Consider the following 23,385-nt stretch of genomic DNA (forward strand, 5'->3'; position numbering starts at 1 on the left):
TGTCTTATCACTGGTATTCTTTGTAACATAATCATTCTTTGTAACATCCCATATATCTCTTCCAATTCAGTTCGGATGTGTTTGCATTCTGATCTTCCATTTATCATAGTTAGTCCCATCAAGTTTTAGACTGTCTTTCCTAAAAATATTTGTTGCCATAGGATCTCCTCAAGCTCTTAGGCTTCTGCAAAAAGAGGACTCGGCTTTGATACCAACTGTTAGGAACCGAGAAGGACAACTGAGAGGGGGGGTTAACTAGTTGTGAACCAGTTATCAATAAATTATAATCCAAAGCAAATTAATCCAACTTAAAACTCAGTGCCGGTAAATGAAACTTAAATGTCGGTGAGACAGATTAACAGTTATAGCAATACGGGTGTAACTTAATGCATGAAACAGAAAGAGAAATAACATTGACAACACATGACACAAATATTTTCACGTGGAAACCCTGCAAGGGGAAAAACCACGATGGGAAACCTTACCCATAATTATATGATAATGCTGCAGATGGTAAGTGTATACAAATAGGGTCTGCACATGCATAAAGGCCAACCGCCTAGAGCTCACTGCTGAATCACAGAATAGGAGTCACACTGACTACAATTGGATGGTTAAATACAATAACAATGTACTGCCTCAGAATAGCATCTACAATGTTGGATTCAATATCAGTTTAAGCTCCGAACATGAGTGTCAAACACCTTCATAACCTTTCCTTCAACCTTCAGATAATGTCAACATGATTCACACAAGGATCTGCTTATTTTCGCTCTTCAATATTCTCACACACTCATCATGATCGATCTTCAATAAGATCTTACAATCATATATACAAAACCTAAGACCTATACTAAAGATATTACAATAAAATCAATTACAAATAAGTCTTGAAGCGATACAATATGTCGGCTTCAATACAATATCCAATCAATAAACCATTTCTAAGATGTGACATGCTGATCTGGAATAGATATCATGTACCGGTCCATAACCTAGATTTATCTATTGGTAAAGGCAAATCTGTCAACCCGATTAGACCAATAAGAAAAACACTAAATCCGAACATCCAATCCATGTCTTTGACATAACCAAATGATCTCCAGATGATAACAAGTCATCATCATTGCCAGTGAACAATATATCCTGTTGGTGAACATATACCGGTGACTGTGCATAAGCCACTAACCATGTCAGTGAACACAATATGTCGGTTCAACAATAAACCAATATAACTATAGTGCCAAATCAACAATGTAGACCTCCAAAAAGATAAGTGTTGACATCAATGACAAAACCAATGCAACACATGATGAAGTCATCCATAATACCAACAAAATTACCTATGAAGTGTTTTGCATGTAACAAGATTGGACACATGGCAACTAACTGTCCTAATGATGACAATGAGCATAAACATGAGAAGTACAAGAAGTACAAAGGAAAAGGAAAAAGAGATTGCCTCATTACAGTTGATGGTGGTATCACTGATGAGGAATCTGAGAGAGATGCTAATGAAGACATTGTCTTTGTTGCCATTAAAGAGGAGACATCTGATCAGAAGGTATTAGTTTCTTGCATGGATAGTTATGATGAATGGATCATAGATAGTGGTTTTTCACACCACATGACCGGTGACCAAAGTAAATTTCTTACCTTGAAGGAATTTGATGGAGGAGTTGTGAGATTTGAAAATGACTCACCCTACATGGTGAAAGGAAAGGGAACCATTTCTCTTAATGGAAAGAGCAATGTAGATGATGTTTACTCGGTTGAAGGATTAAAGCACAATATTTTAAGTGTAGCTCAACTCAATGACAAAGGTTATCCATTGAAATTTAAGAATGGAATGTGCAAAATCTATGGGAGAAAAGGTGAACTGATTGCAACCAGAAAGCAAACAAAAGGTAACCTGTTTCACCTGAATCCTAAAGTCAACAACTGTTTAATTGCTAAAGTAGATGATAGTTGGCTTTGGCATCAAATATTTTGTCATATAAATTTTGATAACATTGTCAAAGTCTGTAAGTCCAAGTCAGTAAGAGGTTTGCCTCAGTTGGACAAACCGGTGAATGCTCTGTTTAAGGAATGTCAGTTAGGGAAGATGACATCCTCAACTTTTAAGCACAAATCTTTCTCAGTAGAACATTTGTTAGATTTGGTTCATACAGATCTCTGTGGACCAATAAAGACTAAAAGTATTCAAAGTGATAGATATTTTATGATCTTCATTGATGATTGCTCAAGAATGATGTGGGTCACATTCTTGAAGGACAAAACAAAAGCCTTTAGTAAGTTCAAGGCATTCAAGGCCTTATCTGAAAAGGAATGTGGTAAGAAGATAAAGTGTCTGAGGACTGATCAAGGAGGTGAATTTACTTCAGAGGAATTCACTAGATATTGTGAAGACAATAGAATTAAGAGGCAACTTTCTACACCTAAGACACCACAACAAAATGTTATTGCAAAGAGGAACAACTGTTCAGTTGTTGAAGCTACTAGAATGATGCTAATACAAGGAGTAGCAAAAACTTTCTGGAGAGAAGTTGTCAGCACAGTTGTCTATACTATGAACCGGATATTGGTAAAGAGAGATAAGGATAAAAATCCTTATGAATACTAGTATGGTAGATCACCTAATGTCAGTTATTTTAATTTTTTTGGCAGTAAATGTTTTCTCAAGAGAGGTGACTATGTTAGTAAGTTTGATGCTAAAAGTGATGAAGACATATTTCTTGGTTACTCCACCAGAAGTAAAGCCTACAAATGTTACAACAACCAGACAAAGAGAATCATTGAAAGTGTTGATATCTGAGTAGATGAGTATCCTGAAGCTTCATGAGAAACCAGTGAGGAGAAAAGGGAAGATGAACCTTACATTATGATTTTGGAACCAGAACCAGAGAAACAAGAAGCTGATGAAGTGAATGTTGTAGTACCAATTCAACCGGAACGGGTAGATTCTGCAGAAGAAGATGATGATAGTGAGGAAGAAGAACCTGAAGATAATGATCATGTTATTCCAAGTTATGTGAGACCCAATCATAATCCTGACCAGATTATTTGAGATAAAGATCTTGGAGTGTTAACCAAAAGAAGAATTAGAGAGAATTCTTGCATGATCTCGATTATTGAGCCTAGAACTGTTAAGGAAGCATTTGGAGATGATCACTGGATCAAAGCTATGGAAGAGGAGCTTGACCAAATTGAGAAGAACAATACATGGACCCTAGTACCTAGACCAGTGAATAAAAATGTGATAGGTACTAAATGGGTATTCAGGAATAAACTGAATGAAGATGGAGTAGTAGTCAAAAACAAAGCTAGATTGGTATGCAAATGTTATGCATAGGAAGAAGGAGAAGACTATGGTGAGACATTTGCACTAGTTGCTAGATTGGAAGGTGTTAGGACTCTACTTGCATTTGCAACATATAGGAGATTCAAAGTATATCAAATGGATGTGAAGTCGGTATTTCTAAATGGAATACTGGAAGAGAAAGTGTACATTGAACAACCAGATGGTTATGCTTTAACTAATGCAAAGGTTATGGTGTGTAAACTACACAAGGCACTATATGGTTTGAACCAATCAGCGAGAGCATGGTATGAAAGACTACATTCATACCTAATGAAGATAGGGTTTTAGAGAACCAATGAAGACAACAATATATATCTCAAGATTGAAGGAGATAAGATACTGGTTAGTGAAGTGTTTGTAGATTATATCATATTTGGAGGCAATGATGAGGTGAGTGATGACTTTGCAAATGAGATGAAAAGTGAATTTGAAATGTCTCTGGTAGGAGAGATAAAATTCTTCATAGCTTTGCAAATTCAGCAGATGAAGAGTGGTATTTTTGTCACGCAGTCCAAATATGTGAAAGAGGTATTGAAGACATTTGGAATGAGTGACTCTAAACCAGTTGGGACACCAATGGTTATAGGTTGTAAACTATCTAAGGAGGAGGATGTTTCATCTATTGATGAAAAGGAGTACAAATCAATCATAGGGAAACTGCATTATGTTGTTCATAGCAGACCAGATATTGCTCATGCAGTTGGATTAGTTGCTAGATTTCAAAAGAACCCAAAGGAGACACACATGATTGCAACTAAAAGGATATTCAGATATTTGAAAGCTACTATAGATTATGGATTATGGTATCCATATGTAGGTAACTTTAATTTGAAGGTCTATACAGATTTAGACTGGGCATGAAATGTTGATGACAAGAAAAGCACAACCGGTGGTGAATTCTTTCTTGGAGGAAGACTTGTATCTTGGAGCAACAATAAGCAGAGCTGTATATCATAGTCCACTGTTGAAGCTGAATATGTTGCAGCGTATATGAATTGTACACAAGTAATCTGGATGAAACACATTTTGGAAGGATTCAAGTTGAATATTACATAACCGGTAGAGATTTTATGTGATAACACCAGTGCAATAAATATTTCAAAGAACCCAGTGTTGCATTCTAGAACCAAGCATATTGAGATGAAATATCATTTCTTGAGGGAGAAAGTGTAGAGTAAAGATGTATTATTGGAGCATGTATCTACTAAGGAGTAGCTTGCAGATATCTTTACTAAACCTCTGCCTAAGACTACTTTTGAGTATCTTAGAGGTCGGCTAGGGGTTGTGCCCCTACATGAGGTCATTTGAGAAGATGTGGAATACATCACTCCTGGAGCTAATTGAAGGATCTTGAAGCAGGATGGGTGTAGAGTGGAGTTACTCCACAAGGGAAGCGTCAAGTTGCAGATTGTTGATGCAAAAAAGTGAAGTATGACACTGCATGTTTTACTTTCACTTTGGCATTGTTGTCAAAGGGAAAGAAGAACTATATGATTATGGAGAAGAATTGTAGAATTCTATGATGGATAGAGAGGTTGACAATAGCCAGTTAGCCAGTTACCAGTTGAAGACATGGAGACTCAATTGAAGGAGAGTACATGGTAAAATGTAAACCAGGATTCCTATACCTGTGTATGTTAATTACTCTCAATCATCATAATCAAGGGTATTGATATTTGTATTGTCATCAATGCCAAAGGGGGATATTGTTGGTATTTGATTAAAGATTGCATTGATGAACTATTGTGTTGTCATTGATGTCAATTGTAACCGGTAATGATGTTGTTTTGCAACTAGTAGGTGTGCAAGTGAAGGAAACCGGTATTACTTAAGAAGTAGTGACATCAACCGGTAACCCTACCTGTTGATGTGCCAAACCCTAACCGATGGAGCTTGGTGAATCGGTTGTATTGGTTTATGATCAAATAGTGAACGACAATGATTATGCCACATATGCATGTTGTATGTGATAAGTTTCAAGTGGTTTTTGGCGAGTACGGATAACAGTTTTATCTTGGGAATGAGCAAGTACATTGCATGAAGAGGAAACCGTGTGATGAGTTATTGGAATCGATCAAGTGGTGATCAAGGAATGGTCAAGGTTGTCTTGAATAGTGTGAAATGATTTCTATGTAATCCAACTGTCATACTTGAACTGATTTATTTGTAATCTCTATAAGATCTTAGGTTTGTGATGTGTTATCGACTTGTTGTTTTTCTTATAAAGTTGATGAGTTGTTTTGTTGTGTTGTTGGCAATTTTGGTAAAGTGTTAGTGTGATTGATTGTTGAACCAGAAGGAGTATCTGCAATATGTGTGAAGGCACATGAAAATGATCTGATCAAGCAAAGTTGTGCTATTTAGCAGATCAACAAACCCCTATTGTTCTCTAACAATTACAACAGTTAAATCCCTTAATCGAGTAAGCTTTAAAAGGCTTAGTGATATCTAAATCCTCTAACCAGGTGATCCATTAGCTTGGATTTCAAATCCTCTATCGAGGTTACTCCTAATAGGGTATTGTTTCTAACAGAGCATTATAGTCAATCCCTTAACCAGGTGGTCCCTAACAGGATCTATTCCTAACAAGAATTTTTGTAAAAGCGTTAATAGGCTTGGCTCCTAACAGGGCAAACTTCAGAGGAGTTCAAAATACTTGTGGGTATTCATCCCCACCATGGTTTTTCCCATTTGGGTTTCCACGTCAAAATCATTGTGTCAAGTGGTGAATGGTTTTTGTTGTTATGTTTGATATGGTTAAATTTCTTAACTATTAAATCCACTTAGATATGATAAGATGACCGACAGTAATCTGAAATGTGCTTTTACTATTGTTAGTAAAGTATTTTGATGTTTTAGTTAAATGGTTTGGAAGTTTTAGAGCTATTGTACTGTTATTTTGATATGCCAATCAAAATGGTAAACTATCAATGTTATTGAAGTTTGTAGTTTAGTGTTTGAACTAGTTAGTTCTGAGATTGACTTGTGAGATTGTTTTAGAGGTTATTGAAAGTTTAGTTAGTTTTCTATCTACTGATTCACACCCCCCCTCCCGCCTTCTCAGTAGTTGTCTGGATCCTTATTGATTCATCATACCATCAACATCGAGGTGCTATATACAGATCATCTAGTTGTTGTCACCTAATAGTTGTAGCAGTCAAAATCTCTTAACCGGGTAGGTCCTACAGGCCTGATTGTATAAATCCCTTTATCGGGTAGCTCAACACTTGAGTTTAAATCCTCCAACAAGGTTACTCCTAATAGGGTAATGCTTCTAACAGAGCTATGTTGTAAATCCCCTCACCGGGTGACTCCTAACAGGGTCTTCTCTTAACTGAGCATGTTTGTAAGACCTTAACCGGTCAAATATTTCTATTATGTAGATAGTGAATCTTGTGGGTACTTACTCTCACCGTGGTTTTTCCCATTTGGGTTTCCACGTATAAATCATTGTGTTATGTGGTGCATGATATATTGAATGTTATCTTATGTAATTATTTTCATTACATGCTTATTAAGATTTAATTTATTTAAAGTGGTGATCAGATTTGTGTTGTTGTTTTTTCTTGCATTGATTCACCCTCCCCCCCCCCTCTCAGTGCCTTATAAGTTTATCAATATCACCAAATTTGAAGGATCTACCAATTTGAGAGATGACATTTTTGGTGAAAATGAACATTATTTTTCTAGAAATATAGCATCTACAATCTCATTAAATTCAATCTATTAATAACTAAAAGAATTGGAACTAGCGAATTTAAAGGACTTGCCAATCTATGAGATCAAACTTTAGTAGGATGAGGATATTTAAAGGATCCATTAGCAATTGTGGGGGAGAATATTATATTCCTCCACTAGTAAGCCACATCTATAGTCTTATATTTGAAGTGCTAATAGTTTGAAACCAAAGTGACTATTGTTGAGATTTTGAAGCAAAATGACTAGTGTTTAAGGCAATGACAATATTCAAAGAATAAATCCTTATTCAAAATCTAAAGATTGACCTAAGGAAAATATACCACCTAAAGAATAATCTCCATAAGAAGAGTCTTTGAGAGGTCAAGATCCATCAAGGCAAAAGGTTATGTGAGAAAAGTTGGGGTAATTGTGTTAGACATTAAAAAATGGCTTAGTGTATTACCACTAGATTTGTAGCAAGAATCCAAGTAGAACTATAATATAAAGTTAGGTAGCATAAATCAAATAGAATTCAATCAAATATTTTATAGTTTAATTAAATAAGAAAAAACTAACACTTCAAAATGAAAGAATGTTTCCCCTAGATCTAAGTATAACTATCTAGTGCACCATATTCCAACCACTAGTATGGTGAAAAACAACAACGAAGAAAACCTTCTAATAGAGGTAAATCTTCATGTTAAAATTAATTTGAGTGGCCTCAAGAATCTGTGACCCTAAAGCTGAAATGGTAGATATCTCCCCTCTTAGCAAAGTATGTTTCCCCACATTTAATTCCTCTTGAAAATTCACAACAAGATTAAATCATTTCATAAAGCACTAACCAAATCTTCTCCTAAGAAGAGGGTACATGCTAGAGTTAACAAATGTGGTAGCTAAACTACACATAGTTGTGATAAAGGGATAAGATTCAAGCCACCATAAACCTTTGAACTTGGCAGAAACTTTCTTGCCAAAAGGGAGTCATATTTAGCATCAAACTCTAGATAAGAGAGAGAAGAGGAAAATCTAATTAATTTTTCATTAGTATGGTTATTCACTTGTTTGAGTTGAGTTATTCCTTGTAATTTTATAAGCTTGGTCAAGTCAAGGAATGGGGCCTGAGCTCAGTATCCATTTCTTGCACTCTGTTGTGTTCTTGTGTTTTCTAGATTTAGGAAACTTTGTTTCCAGGGTGACCGTTGGCTTAGATGCAAGGTTAAGAATATTACTTCCAACATCATATTTGTTTGCATTGTTTTCTTCTCCCTAGTCTTTTGTTTTATTGGTTTGGTAAATTTCTTTTTCGAACAAGCTTTGGATTAGGTGTCATCATTGAGATTGTTACATTTTTAACTCACGCATGACCCACCCTAGACATTTATCCACTATTTTTTGTTGGGTGGTATTTTATCCTATTTTAACACTTCTATATTTTCTGCCATGAAATTGAATGAGATTCTTCTTTGAAAGGATGAATAGTTTATTATTCTAGCTAGTTACTTTCATCCTTTAATGGTTTTTCTATTAGATCTAGTACTTCTAATCATATCCTATATGTTTATGTAAAGATATATAGAAATAATATCTCAAGGACTTATTCATTATTAGTTAATTTCCTATATTAAGTTTTCATTGACTGTTTAGGAAGATTAACACAATACTATTAATTTGTACATATCAAGCATATGACAAAGATAAGGAGACAACTTAATGCTTCACATTATGGAGTGCTTCTTAAACATTTAGACGGTCTCATCTTGTTAAGAGTGTTGACTATAGTGTAGAGTCTGCAAAACTATGTATTAATGAGAGTCTATTTTGGTTCAGCCAATATATAGTTTATACTAAAAACTTGATACATATTTCCTTGGGATATTTGTCTGTATTTGTTCAACCATTGAATTATCCCATATTACTCTCCAATGAATAGTTGGAGTGTCTTTATGTTTTAATAAACAAAAGAAACACCACAAAATCTTTTGTTGTCCTCAATCCTTTACCTAATTTTATAGATAAGATTGACTTAGACGAACATGCCTAGGCATATAGTGACAATCCCTTAAAGGTATTTAAAAATATCACCAGTTTTCATGGTAGACTAAATGTAAGTGAATTCAACAAGTTAGCAAGCATGAACAAACTTTAAGTAAGATTGGAATGAACACTAGATCATGTGCATTTTTGTATATGTAGAAAAAAATTAGGTGCACAAACTTGAACCTAGCTGAAATAAAGATTTAGGACAAGATTCAGGACATTATATTAAAAAAGAGATAATCCCTCATATCAATAGTGTAGTCATTCATTGTTTTATCATTTAACTAAATTTTGTTATCAATCACATTTACTTTTCATATTTTTAGTTTGTTTCATAATACATATATCTATAACTATAATTAATTGTTTTAAATATATCGTTATTTATGTATGTATATTAATAAATTAACATAATTTAATAAATGATCATTTTTTTAAAATTAACTTAATTTGATATGATATATATTAAATATTTTTCCAAGTAATCAGACTTTTTTTTACACACTCCTGAAACATTGACATTTGAAGACAACCCTTTTGGTAATGCATTAATTGAAAATTCTAAAACATTTCCTATTCTTTAACTAGCTGATAAAACATTTATAATAGCTGGAAAAATTAACTTATAGCAAAAACTGCTACATAATCTAATTCAGAAAGTGATTATTAATGCTTTAAAATGTAACAGAGATTACAAAATATTAGATCAACTTAATGCTATTGAAAAGAAACTAAAAATATCTATAATTTTTTTGGCATGCTCTGTTTCTTATAGATGGTGTAGCCTTAAAATAACCAGCATGCAGTGTCTTAAACTATTAACTAAAGTAAAAACTACGCATAAATGAACTATACAACTATTTTCAAACTTTATATATGTATATATATATATAATTCAATTTTTAGAGATGGGATTGTATTAGTGCAGATTTCATTCCATTAAAATCGTAACATTGTAAAATGCCAATAACATAAAAAAGAATGACAAGACCACTGATATTTTTGTTATCTTTATTTGTAGAACTCTTCATTTATGTTCAAAAAAATAAAAATAAATAAAAATAATTTTGTCACCTTTATTGGTTTGCCAGGTAACTGAAGTTCGAGCCTTCATTTATTTGAAGATATGTGGGTTACTATTCATATCCCTGGGTAACTCCTCGTATCTATAAAATTAGATGATTTTTCTGTTGAAAAACATGTGGTACTCCTCGTATCCATGGGTTCGGTTTCGTGATAGCTACAATTTCTTGTTTCTCTTTCCAAGAAAGAAAGCAAATTTCTAGTTGTATGCATGGACGGAGTTTCGTGGTAGCTAGAATCTAACATTTCTCTTGTTTCTCTTGCCAAGAAAGAAAGCAGACTTCCACTCGTATCCATGGGCGGGGTTTCGCGGTAGCTAGAATCTAACATTTCTTGAGGCGAGAAAGAAAGCAGACTGTCGTGATACGTATCCGATCGAGACTCCTGATGGGTGGAATATAAGTTTTCTGCATTTAAAAGAATAAAGCCATATTAACTTCTCGTAATTACTATTTGTAAACGAACTTTGAAGTGTAAGCAATATTTAAGATTGAATACAAAGCTTTGGCTATATGATTATTATCTCCAGTTTGTTTGAAGCTGAAATGATACATGTAAAGACTTAAGGCATTAGTATTATACAATTGCTTCCAACTTTTATGAATTTTCACACCAAAAATAAATACTTCTATTGCGTTTTCAATTGAATTTTTAAAGATGAGATTGTAACAGCACTGATTTCAATCCAATAAAACAGTAAAAAAATGATAGCAATTGTCAACTCCCATGTTTGTTACCTTCTGTTGCTTTGCCTGGCAGCTTGCGTTGGATTCTCGATCTATTTCGAAAAAATCTTTTGTTTCGTATTGTTGTTTTGTCTGCCAACTTGAATTGGACTCTCGATCTATTTCGAGAAAAACCTTTGCCAGGAAAGAATCTGATTTCTGTGAGCTTGGACTTCAATTTTTCTGGGTCGAAGGGAAAAAAAAACATGTTACTTTATGATAATTACTATATATCAATTAACATTGAAGTCTAAATTCTGCTTAAAATTGCATATAATTGGCCTAAATTTTTAACGTAAGATCCATTGTTCATAATACTATAGATATATTTAGGTCCTTGAGTTACACAGTGTTCATCTACTCTTTGTATGAAGCTGAAACAATACGAATGCTTTTATTAGTGATTTTTGCAGGCAGTGCATTGTTTTACAGTTTCATGCAAATACAGAAAAGAAAAAATTTCAATCCATCAAATTATAAGTTAGGCTATAATGAACCAACTGTTAGTTTTGAAAATCGAAGTGAACATACAGTATATACTTACGACATTCAGGGGCTAAGATTGCTCTAAATTCCGACATGGGGTCTCTTAAAGATAGACTTAGAGTAATCTGCTGCTCCCTTAGACATCCTTCCTCTATTAGAGTCTTCCGCCAGTTCTCCACCTTAGGAGGTAATCCTAAAAGGCAGAGTGTTGGCTTGATCAAAATGGCATGAGGAATTGACTTCCATGCAGAATAACAACTCAGCATATCCAACCTTTCGAGCTTTGACAAGTTGTTAATGGTTTCTGGAAGGCTCTCCAATTTTGTGCACCAGCTCAAACTTAACTGCTTCAGCTGTGATAGCTTGCCAATGCTGTCAGGAAGTTCAGTTAAGATTTTACAACAAGTTAACTTCAAGTACTCCAGCTGTGACAAGTTTCCAATGCCGTCAGGAAGGCATCTTAATTTTTCACAGTAACTTAAATTCAAGTATACCAGTTGTGAGAGGTTGGAAATGGTGTTAGGAAGACATTCTAACTTCTGACATTCAGATAAATTCAAGAACTGCAAATGTGACAAACGACCAATGTTGTCAGGGAGATTTTGTAAGTATCTGCAGTCTGTCCAGTCCATGATCCTCAATTGATATGTTAAGTCCTTGAACAAATTTGAGCTATACATCGTGCCTGGAAAGGAACAAGATTCCACCTTTAGCCATATCAAACTTGGAGCAAGACTGTCTATGCTATTTTCTATGTGCACTTGCTCCAAATGAAGATACCGAAGACTAGGAGTGCACAAGTTTGTAAGACACCGCGAATCACCTTTACAGAGATGAAGGGAAGAGATATTGCTAACTTTGTTGAATGAGCTGCTTGACTGGGTAAGCTGCCACTGTCGGGTATGCTCTTCTTCAGCAATGATTCGTCCCATATCTCGCACGAGGTCATGCATATCAAATACACCTTTCTCGTCTACTTTTATCAGCAGCTTCATTGAAAGATTACTGATAGAAATGCGCACATTCTTGTACATAGATTTCCAGAAAGCAATCGGAGAAGTTGTGCGTTCTCCGATGAAAAAGCAAGCAATGTCCAAAAAAATTTCCTTTTCCTCAGTAGTAAGACCACTATAACTGATGTAGAGTGTTTTAAAAATGTCTCTATTCGCTGTAATGTTGTCAACAGTTTCATTCCAGCATTCAATGTCTGTGTTGTTTTGCTTATCATACAAGACAGCTCCAATGATTTCAAGAGAAAGAGGGTGCCCATTGCAAGCCTCCACTATTCTATTGGAGAGCTCTTCATAACCGGGAATTGGGGATGGTCTGAGGAAGGCGTGCCAACTAAACAACTGGAGACCTTCACTTTTCCCCAATCCGCTTATCTCCAAAATGTTTTCGAATGAGATGTGAGCAGCATTGAGAATGTGTCGATCTCTAGAAGTTATGATTAAGCGGCTGCCGAGGGCCAACCAATCCCCAGCCAAGGCATCCAATTGCAGGCGATCGTCCACATCATCCAAAATGACAAGGGCACGGATTCCTCGTAGACGATCTCTCAACAAAGATTTGCCCTTTTCCACACTCAGCAGTTCTCCCTCATAGTTGACCAAATCTTTGAGAATTTGCCCCTGCAATTTTGTAAGGCTAGTGTCACGGACATTAAAGACTAACGTAGCAGCTTCGAAACAATCAAAAGCTACATTGTACGCGGCCTTTGCAAGTGTGGTCTTCCCAACACCGCCTATACCCCATATTCCAATTTTAACCACTGTTTCCACTGAACTGAGATGCAATTTCTGAAGGAGATCATTTTTCAGGTTCTCCAGTCCAACTGGGTATTTGGCAACTTCTAACGGCACCCTGTCGAGTGTCTTTATTATGTCGTTCACCAACACCTTCACTAGCTGAGCTTCGAACCTACATATAATAAAACAAAGAAAGAAATTAATGAATATCTATTTTATGCTCGTTCTTATTGTCTGCATAAAAAATATATAATCTCCATAATATTACCGGTAAGGTAGTTTACATCCTGTACATTTCATTATCGTATTTATTAATTGATAGAAGATGAAAAAATCAATTAATTAATAAATATAGTAAAATGTTGTCTGATAGATTTTTCATCACAAGAAATACAAATCTAAAAATTATAACATTTATTTAAAAATAGAAATTTAAAATTTAATAAAAATTATAATTAATACTGATAACTTATATATTTTTATTTTCTACCACATCATGAAGCCAATCTGTTCTTTGGAAGAGACCACGCTAGGTAGAAGAAAACAAAACTGTGGAAGCATGAATTCATGAAGGCATGCATTGTTCTCCTACGAAGAAAAACATAGAAAATTTGTGGGAGGGATTTAAATCTAAAATTTGATAAGACTACGGTAGACTGGTAATGCACAAATTAAGTATATTTTTTCTTTGTGTTTTCATACTCTCTAATTTGTATGCGTTGGATTTAGATTAGCAAATTTGATTATATTCATTTTATGTTCCAAGATAATCTTGCCTATTTTAACTCATATCCTCCTATGCACAAAGATATCGGCAGACATGACATAAATAGATTTTATTTGGATTCAGATGAATTTTCATTTACTTCTTGAATATGCAGGATTGTTATTTAATATTTTGGTTTTCCCTCCTTACTAGAAAATGATAGAAGAGTCTTGATGTCAGTCTTGGGTATACGAAGAGAGAAGGGAGTAGTCATTTGTAAACTGTTGAAGACTCAGAAAAACAGGGGATGTTTTTATTTTTTTTTTACTAAAAGGTTGTGAAAAATAACAGGTGAAAAAGTAGTGTGCTGGGTATATGAAGAGAGAAGGGGGTAGTCATTTGTAGACTGTTGAAGACTCAGAAAAACAGGGGAAGGTTTTGAAGGTTGTGAAAACAACAGATGAAAATGTAATGCTGTATGTATGGGATGAGCTGAAGCTAAGTGATAATCTTGTAAAACTGTATTTCGATTACAAAAATCTGAATTTCTCTTTCATGATGTTTTATATTATTGCTGTTTTTATATTTCTTCCCCTGTTTCTAAGACCGGAATTTCTTACTGCTTCCTACCTTCCAATGTATTGAATGATTCAAACCTGTAGTTGATGATCTCTTTTGGACTCAGAAAGGGAAGTTGTTTGTTTTTTTTGGTAGTAAAAGGTTGTGAAAAACAACAGATGAAAATGAAAATGTAATGGTAGTCCAAAAAGGGAAGGGTTTTTTTTTTTTTTTCTTTTTTTTTAATAAGGGTAATAAAAGGTTGTGAAAAAGAACAGATGAAAATGTAATGCTGTACGGAATGAACCGAGGCCCAGAGATAATCTCATTCATGATGTTTTATATTATTGTTGTTTTTATATTTCCTCCCCTGCTTCTAAGACTTGAATTTCTTTCTTCTTCCTACGTCCCAATGTATTCAATGATTCAAACCTGTAGTTGATGATATTTTTTGAGTACAACGAGCTGCATGAGTTGGATCCTTGCTTTGTTTGACTTGTAAAAGTATTCTGAGTAATACCCAGAATTGGCAACAATTAAATATTGCTCCAGTGACCTGAAATGTTTTACCTCGATCTGTAGGTATCAATAATCCTTACCTACCATCTGCATTCTTCCACCTTTTGCTTATATGAGTACCCCAGCAGTTGTAAGTATAACAACTGAGATATTACTTGATCTTACATGCTTTAATGGACGCCCGTACCTTATTCCAAAGCTACTTTTTAGGTGTAGGCAGGGAGGATGAAAACCAAAATTGTGGCATATAAAATTCACTCCTGCCATTTTATTTTGCTCAGATCATTTGTGTCTTCGCATTTTGCGTGTATGTTTGTCAAAGCTGTCGCAATTACATCATTGGATATAAATTTATATATCCTTTGTACATCTGCCATCGCTTGAGCTTGAAAGTTTTTAAAGGTTTTCTTTTCCTTACCTAACCCAATCTGTGCATATCCTAGAATCATTGCACTCCATAGGATTGCGTTACATAACACATTTTCTCAAACAATTCGAGTATTACAATAAATTGCATGCTTAGCTTCTTATAACTTTAGAATCCATAATTTATAGTTGTTTCTTATTCATATATGGTAACCACAATTTTGTATCAGAGCCAAGATTTGTAGATGACTGCCCTTAACCCGAAGTTATCTGATTGTTATCAAATGGAGTACGAACTTTAAAATACCTTCAACTCTATGTAAGATGAATGCATTTTGAAGTTATGTTGAGGAATTTGCTAATTGAATCCATATAATGCTTAAATGCATTGAATTATAGATGGTTTAGAAAAAAATCTTAAATTTATAAGTGCATTTGATGCATTTTTTTGTTTGTTTTGTTGTACAGCTGTGGCGTTTTTGTACGACAAAAGAACTGCACTTTCATCCTGCCCACTGTTAGAATAGAGAATAATTATTGTTGCATCTCAAACTTGAAACTAGAGAATTCTTCTTTCTTAGAACTTGATGTGTGTGCTCCCTCTATCCATAATCTTACTGTGCACCAACTATTCCCCTCTCGACTGATGTTGTTCTCATTCTTCTGGGCTTAACCAATGTCTCTTTTTGCAATCTACGAGGTAGACTTTTTACATACGTTTCCAAACGCTAGAAAGAATAAAAGGTTAGCCGATAATTTCATGCCTTGAATGACATCGTTGCTATGATATTTTTGGTACTAAGATAGGGTTCTAATCCCATCCATGTTTACTTTAGTTTCATAATGTTATGGGAATACTAAATGACTAAAAGCAAACCCACTTCATCTCTTAAGTTGATTTATTCTTATTTTCATAGAAATAGGTTGATTTGGTAAAAATATGTTATTCAATTTCACCCGGGCTTCACTTAATGAATTTGGGTTATATCACCTGCGTTCATGGCATATTAAAAAAAATTCTTATTTTCAAAAAATATTGCCCTAAACTCCTTTGTTTCCACCCTCTCCCAATACACAACCTGAATTAAAAGCCCCCCTATTTGCACAAAATATTGCATTTTTTCATAGCCCGAATTAAATAGCCCCCTATTTTCACCGATGGGCAATATATTGCACCCTCATTTTGGGGATATTAAACCCCCCAATATGAATGCATGTGATATGATATTACCTATTTAGTGAAGCCCCCGTGTTCAACTTATACCTTATATACCATTCTTTATATTGCATTAATACACTTATGGTGTCTTAAATATATGTCTCAAGAAGTAGCATTTTATTATATGAAATTATATTCATTAATTCTTTTGGTAAGAAATCTATATATACCAAATATATATATATATATATATCTTTCATTGAATATTGTATTATTATTGGTGTTTATACACACATGTATTTATAAATATTGCTTTAAGTAATGGTAATTTATTAAGAAATGATGAGTTGTTGGATGTTTAGTCAAAGGACTTGCTTAGTAGTCATATCGATAGTCATTGGCATCTAAGTGTGTTGAAAGGATTTTAATTATATTTGTAAACTAGCCTATGATTAGCCATTATTAAGGTTTGTGTTCTTGATCTAGTATTTTTTTGGAGAAAAGAGTTTTCTGGCAGTCTTGAAATTAAATATCAATTATTTTCTAGAAAGATCTATCAATTGTGTCTTTTTCTATTTGTTATCTCTGGATTTCGAAAGCTTTGTGTTCTCTTTTTTTTGATATGACAAAATCATAGTCATGGGGGACCAACGTCTGCTTGTCAAACCCACCTTTCATGTTTCCCTAAAAAAGAATACTCAAGTGTGTGACATCTTTGACAAAGAAGAATAACCCCATTCTTCAGAGTTATGAAAGGTAGTGACAAAGACCTCTCACCCTAGTTTATGAATAGCTAGAATAATGGGTGAGTGGTGGTGGGTGGTGTTAAAATGGAGGTATCAAAAGAGATATTTGCCCAAGTAACTTGTTTGAAGTGTGATGGTGAAAAATTTCATTGTCTAAGTTAGAGGCAGGCCAATGAGGAGTATATTTTGTTGCTCCTAGAGGATAGCGAGAGGTTAAAAAGACACTAGAACAAATTTATTAGAGAAGATCTTCTACTGATATGGGGAGTAGTCAACTATCACCTAATAAAGTACTTTACACTGGAGGGTCGATTTGTAACAATCCACAAGTACCATTTTCCCCTTCTCAATCACCAAAGGCATCATAAATATGTTATTTATCCATTCTTTTTATTTTCACCCATAGAAAAGTGTGCTTCTGAAGGGGTTTACCCATCACTACACCAAGGATTGATTTATGACATTTACAATTACTGCCAAAAAAATTCTCATGTGCTCAATCCTACTCTGCCCCATAATTCTCCTAAGGACCATGATCAAACCCTCCTCCGACCATCTCTAAGAGAAAATTTGCCCTTGAAGATGATGTCCTATCTTCCACCAATTCTATTTTACCACGCAATGCCCACCTTTGTTCTCCAAAGAAGAAAAAGCTTGCCCTAGGATGTGGCACACCCCTGCTTGTAGTTGACATTGGCCCTAAATTGGTGCTTGATAAGTACAAAAAATATGCTTGTAATCCGAGTAGCTCAGGCCCTAAGATTGTGAGTGACAAAGGCAAATAAGTGATTAGGTCTGATAGCAAGTTGGCCAAGGAAGACATAACTACTTCCTTGGAAAAATGAAGGCCTACTAGGTTCGCAAAACTTTCCACTGGTACTAAGATTATTGAGACCATACGAAAAAACCCACATGAAGATAAAGTTGGTGATCAATTGAAACATTCAAACTTTAATGGGGAGGAAACAGAGAGCAATGAAGAAACCCAAGAAGAACCCCATAACTTGATTTGTAAATACTCTCACTCTTGCTCCCCTCTAGCAAAGAATCAATTTAATGAGGCATTGGAAGGACTCGATAGTTTAAAGGATTATGGGGATGACAAAATGAAGGAAAATAATGTCGGTGGTAGTAGTGAGTTCCAAGATTGGCATGTGTTGGTCCTTGAATTAGAGCACCTGAATGCTAAGGTAGGTAATTTGGAAAACCCCTAGAATTGCCTAGGATGTGACAGAAATAGGGAGTGGGTAAAACACCTCAAGAGTGGAAGTGATAATTCGGTTAAGCTTAATAAATATTTGATGCCAAAAATAAGTATGGAGGTGGTGACAGCAAGAAAAAAGTTTGAGAGAAAGAGGAAGAGGAAACCTCCAACAAAGACAAAGGATGGCCAAGCTAGAGGAAAGAATATCAGTGCCTCATCTGCTTGGATGGATGGGACTATATCTCTTAATGCCCCTGTGTTGTTTCTTTTTGCTTTTCCTAATAGTAGATGTTCCTAGGATGTTTTTTCAACACCTTTTTATTTTTAATTGTTATAGAGACAATTTATAAACTCTTTGATATTTTGGTTGATGAGCTTGATCTCCACGCTCCTATTTTATTTTGACTGATGAATTTTTGGATGTATAATGATATGAAGCCCTTTTTCACTTAATCTAATAAAAAACATTTGCCTGTTTTTATTGAGCCAATGATATATCCCTCTTATTCTCCAAGAAGGAAAATATAAAGGTTTCTTATACTTTTTACCTGAGTAGAATAGCCGGAGAATCTCTATGTTTTAAAAAATAACAGAAGAAGTATCACTGAATATAGCGAAGGCTATCCTGAGAAGATAGTATGATGGAAACAAGTAAGGCCACAAATCTACTTCTGATGATCTTCATTTTCTCGCATCTTATCTCATGTGTATGGAGGAAAATATAAGATGCAAAATTCCTTCTAATCCTCTGTATTATCTGTCCTGGATAAGTGAGTTTATTTAAAACATTTCCCTGGCTAATCCAATTTCTTTATCGACCATGTTTCCAATCGCAATTGCTTCAGCCGTTTAGTGTTTTCAGTGAATGCTAAATCTTGCAAACGACTTTGCAAGAAAATCAGGTTTATTGATAGCACAGTCTTTATGTCAGAAAAGAACTTTGGAAATGTTTCGTTTCGAATCTTGGATCCACTAAAATGTGGAGGTTTGGAATGAAGTTCTCATTTTCCTATTTTCTATTGTTTAGATTTAAAGTGCTTTTTATTTAGTAGTAGAAATAACATAACCAATTTAAGCTCTCGATTTATGAATGGAGAAGATAGATAAGTATGGAATGTCATTCATGTATTTTTAGTAAGTCTAGAACATGTTTCTGTCAACAAATGACAATTTTAAATGTTTAATTAGCTTTTTTCAAACAGGCTTTTAGGTGATTAGTCAAGACCAGTTGTGCAGAAAACACTGAATCAAATGTCTATTTAAGGTTCTATTATCTTTCTTCAAACAGTTGCAAGTCTCTAGGTCGGTTTAAGCTCATTATTTCATATTGAACTTTACCAATTTCTCCTATGAGGAGAGGAACAAGATAAGATAGGCATATTTTTCATCTTTATCTAGTGTCTGATATTTGACTGGGTCTAATATTCTCATTAGATTAATTTAATGCTAGAAAAGAATTTGAAAGAATGCACAGTTTTGGCTAGTCTTCTATCCAAACTCTTAAATCTTGTTGATTTGAATTTTCTGCTTTAATGGCATTTGATAGGATATTAGCAGGTTTCTGGAATGGAGGAAGGCTTACCCCTAATGATTATGTTTGGGACGGCTTGTCACTTTATGATGTTGGAATTCAGTACTTTTTGGAGTTCAAATAAATCTTGACTCCATAGGCACAGAAGATGTATGATATACTTTTGTAACTAACGGATTTATTTCTAGACTTATTTTAGTTAATGGTGATGCCATTGAAAACACAAACTTGTGTCCAGAGTTCCAGTACTTCTCGATTGATCAAAACCAATAATATTCTGTTTATGTTAATGTTATTACAAATCAGTATTACAACGTTGAGATTTTTAATTTGGACTTCATTTTGAATTACTTATAGTACATCTTGTGAAAATTCATAATGTTTTGCATCAATGATATGTCCAATATCACAATGAGTGTTATTTTATAAGACCTAACTGATACAGAAATACTATTACATTATGCTTCGATGGATATCCATGCCCTGTTTCTCAAAAGAGGCCTGCCAAATGCTGGCAGGAACAATGCTGCAGTGCAGCTGCTGTTGATGGTAGGAGAAAATAAACTTGTCCAAATATTTAACACAGTTGATAGAGCAGATAACGATATATTCAAGAACTCATACAAAAGGTTTCAAGTTCTAGCTACACGAGAGAACAGTAGATATGCTTTTGGAAAGTTTTGTTGGAATGGCCAATCCCAACTACCCCAGTTATGCCATTACCTGTTCATCCTCCACATCACCAGACAAACTCTTCATTTAGCACATGAAGACTACTGCTATGAATTGTCTTATACTTATCTACCTCTGCCCTCCCTTTTCAAACTCTTTTATTTCTTTTATTTATTATTATATCTATTATATCTCAACAGAACCATGTGCAGCTATGCTGAATAATGCGCTACAGTTTGAAAGCCTTTATTTCTAAAAGGATTTATGATTTTTATACGTATTACTGTTATTGTGTGTGATTAATAAATAGCAGAGTAAGAGGAATGAGATACTCTGTTTTTTATGTAGGAGCAGCCGCTCTATTTTACTTGGATCTAATTCTATCAGCTTTACTTTCTATTTGTATTGTACTGTGTATTTTTTAGTGTAATAGCTAAAACTTTGTTGATCAGCTAAACCTGTGTTTGGGTTGATTTTCTATGATCTATCCCTTGTTATTCCTTGAAGTTTTACAGGTTAAAACACGTCAAAATTAACCTTCCCAAAATTCATCTCCTTTAGGTTATATTTCTAAAAATTTAGCATCAGAAAACATTTATTGACAAGGAAGGAAGCATTGTCGATCTAAAAAATCAGCAGACAAACTCAGCGGGCGTTTGATGAATTACAATTATTTTGATAAATGGTACCATATAATGCTCTACGCTTAATCGGTGCGTATAATGCACTTGATGGATACAGGTGAGTGTTTATTGTGAATACGAAAGATGCCAAGCACACTCTATAGAAATTTTAACTGGTTTGTCAAACTGAAAGATGGCTCCTTCGAGAAAGACAGGTTCAATGATTATATTTAGGAAATGGTTTGGGTTGATTGGATTTGATTTTGAGCTATTTAATTAAAATTGAAATAAAACAGAGGAGAAAGTGAAGTTAGTTACATACCCTCCAGTCATATCCAGGGACCATCCCGAGCGAGAGCAGATCTGTTCAAGAGAATCCTTCCACCCATCAATCTCTTCTCTTGAATATCGATCCGGATGGCTATAATACTTTTCAAAAGATTTCTGATAAGGGCTGGATTCTCCTAGAGGATATCTAACGTGGGTTGGTTCCACCTCATAGAAGAGAGGAATGATCAACCCAGGAGAGTCCAACATAAAGGAGGCCTCCCTCAGGCACCATGCCGAGCCTGCATATCCTTTCGAAAATATAGGAATGCGTATGGCACTGCTCTGAATTGCGCTTTTCAGGCTTAAATCAATGATTTCCCCCCTTTTTAACTTGTGGGTGTCAAGAAACACAATCAATCGAGCTGCGGAGAGAGCTTGGAAGAGATGATCAACCAGAGTTTTTCTCACATCTTTTCCCCTGAAACTCAGAAACACGTGATACCTCTGATCATTTACAGATACTTCTGCGGCAGCAGGTATGTAAGGCTTGAATCCGTCCATATTAGAGTTCCAATTGGAAGGAAGGTGAAAACAGTGATACAGAGGCGCAAAGCAATCTGCCCAACTGTGCACAACTTGTATTTTGTGTAGTAGAGATCTCAATAATTGAAGCAGCCGTGGGTTCGATCTTGGTTTGTTAACTTTTCATTTTACATTTAGAGAGGCTATAAAATAATTAATTGGGTCAAACAAAAGATTAATTAAAAATAATTTTGTAACTGTGTAATTTAATAATTAATTGGGTCAAACTCTTTTGAAAATAAAATAAAAATAAGAAAGATAGGAAAAAAAATTCTTGCAGAAAATAATTCAAGTGGAACACAAAATTCTGCTGAAAATGAAACAGAAAATTCTCGTAGAAAATAATTTCCGCGTTCGACTCACTTTATTTTACGCGTTTTCTAGATTGAATACGATATATTCAAATCCAGTACTGCGACACCTCAACGCCCAGCATCTATTGACTGGGGCATAATCTTTTATGAGTTTTGTATTCTTATGAAGAAAATCCATATACACTTGTTTCGGCTCTGCTTCTCAGATTTGACTAGAATGTCCTTTCCTCCTCCCCGGAAACAAGCGAAAGTTCCCTCAAACAAGAGCGTTTTGGTCGGCGTGCAAGCAAATTAAATAATATACATGAGGAAGCTTCTTTAGTTCAACAATCCACATCCCTGATATGTTTTACTATTTAATAATCATGTGTTCGGGAAAAAATTGAAACGTGGCTCAATCGATGGTAAAGGAGTTGCGTCAAAAAGTTGGTTTGAAAGTCATTGAAAATTACTTCTCTAACACGTCTCTGACAGCTTTAAATTTTCTGACATTGGAGTTTGACCTTCATGAGAAGAAACATCCGCGTAGCTTCACGAGTTCGAAAATTTTGGTTTGAGAGGGGCGTAGCTAATTTTTACGAGGGTCTTCTTATAAATACTAGCACTCGCAGCCCAATAACGTGAAGGGTTAGGGTGATAGCGAGATTTTTTTGGTATTTGGTATTACGTTGTGAACATGTTATTTTTATCTTCAAGGCGTCTCTTTATATAAAATGCACAAACTGATTTGCACGATCAACGGTGGAAGATTTTTGTCTATTGGTCTGTCCATTTTTACTTTCTGTGATAACTTTTCTATCGCATTTATTCAATCGTGGACGCGTCTATTCTGGTTCTAAAAGTGACATGTCGTACCAATGACATGCATCGGTATACATGTTCAAGACATGCATACCATGTCAATTTGATGCAACCGTCGGACCCACACAAAATGACGTGGACTTGTCCTGGACTTGCTGGTTTCAAACGTCGGGGCCCATGCGAAACTACGTGGACATGCCGGAGGACGGCGAA

General features: G+C 34.9%; 1 protein-coding gene across 3 annotated transcripts; it reads right to left on the bottom strand.

Annotated features, from left to right (window-relative positions):
* Positions 1 to 10,061: 10,061 nt before the first annotated feature.
* On the bottom strand, positions 10,062 to 22,155 carry LOC131079070 (disease resistance protein RUN1). 3 transcript variants are annotated; one of them, XM_058016960.2, is made up of 4 exons: positions 21,528 to 22,155; positions 11,432 to 13,293; positions 10,900 to 11,070; positions 10,062 to 10,245 (listed from the first exon to the last, which is right to left on the bottom strand). In XM_058016960.2, exons 1-4 carry the CDS (start codon positions 22,034 to 22,036, stop codon positions 10,220 to 10,222), a joined length of 2,568 nt encoding a protein of 855 aa, XP_057872943.2. In that variant the 5' UTR covers positions 22,037 to 22,155; the 3' UTR covers positions 10,062 to 10,219. The 3 variants fall into 3 exon arrangements, with proteins under 3 accessions (XP_057872943.2, XP_059075986.1, XP_057872942.2); XM_059220003.1 differs by having other exon boundaries at positions 10,062 to 10,569; XM_058016959.2 differs by lacking the exon at positions 10,062 to 10,245 and adding an exon at positions 10,607 to 10,702.
* Between the last annotated feature and the right edge of the window lie 1,230 nt (positions 22,156 to 23,385).

This window comes from Cryptomeria japonica, chromosome 4, assembly GCF_030272615.1.
Source record: "Cryptomeria japonica chromosome 4, Sugi_1.0, whole genome shotgun sequence".
Taxonomy (NCBI): Eukaryota; Viridiplantae; Streptophyta; class Pinopsida; order Cupressales; family Cupressaceae; genus Cryptomeria; species Cryptomeria japonica.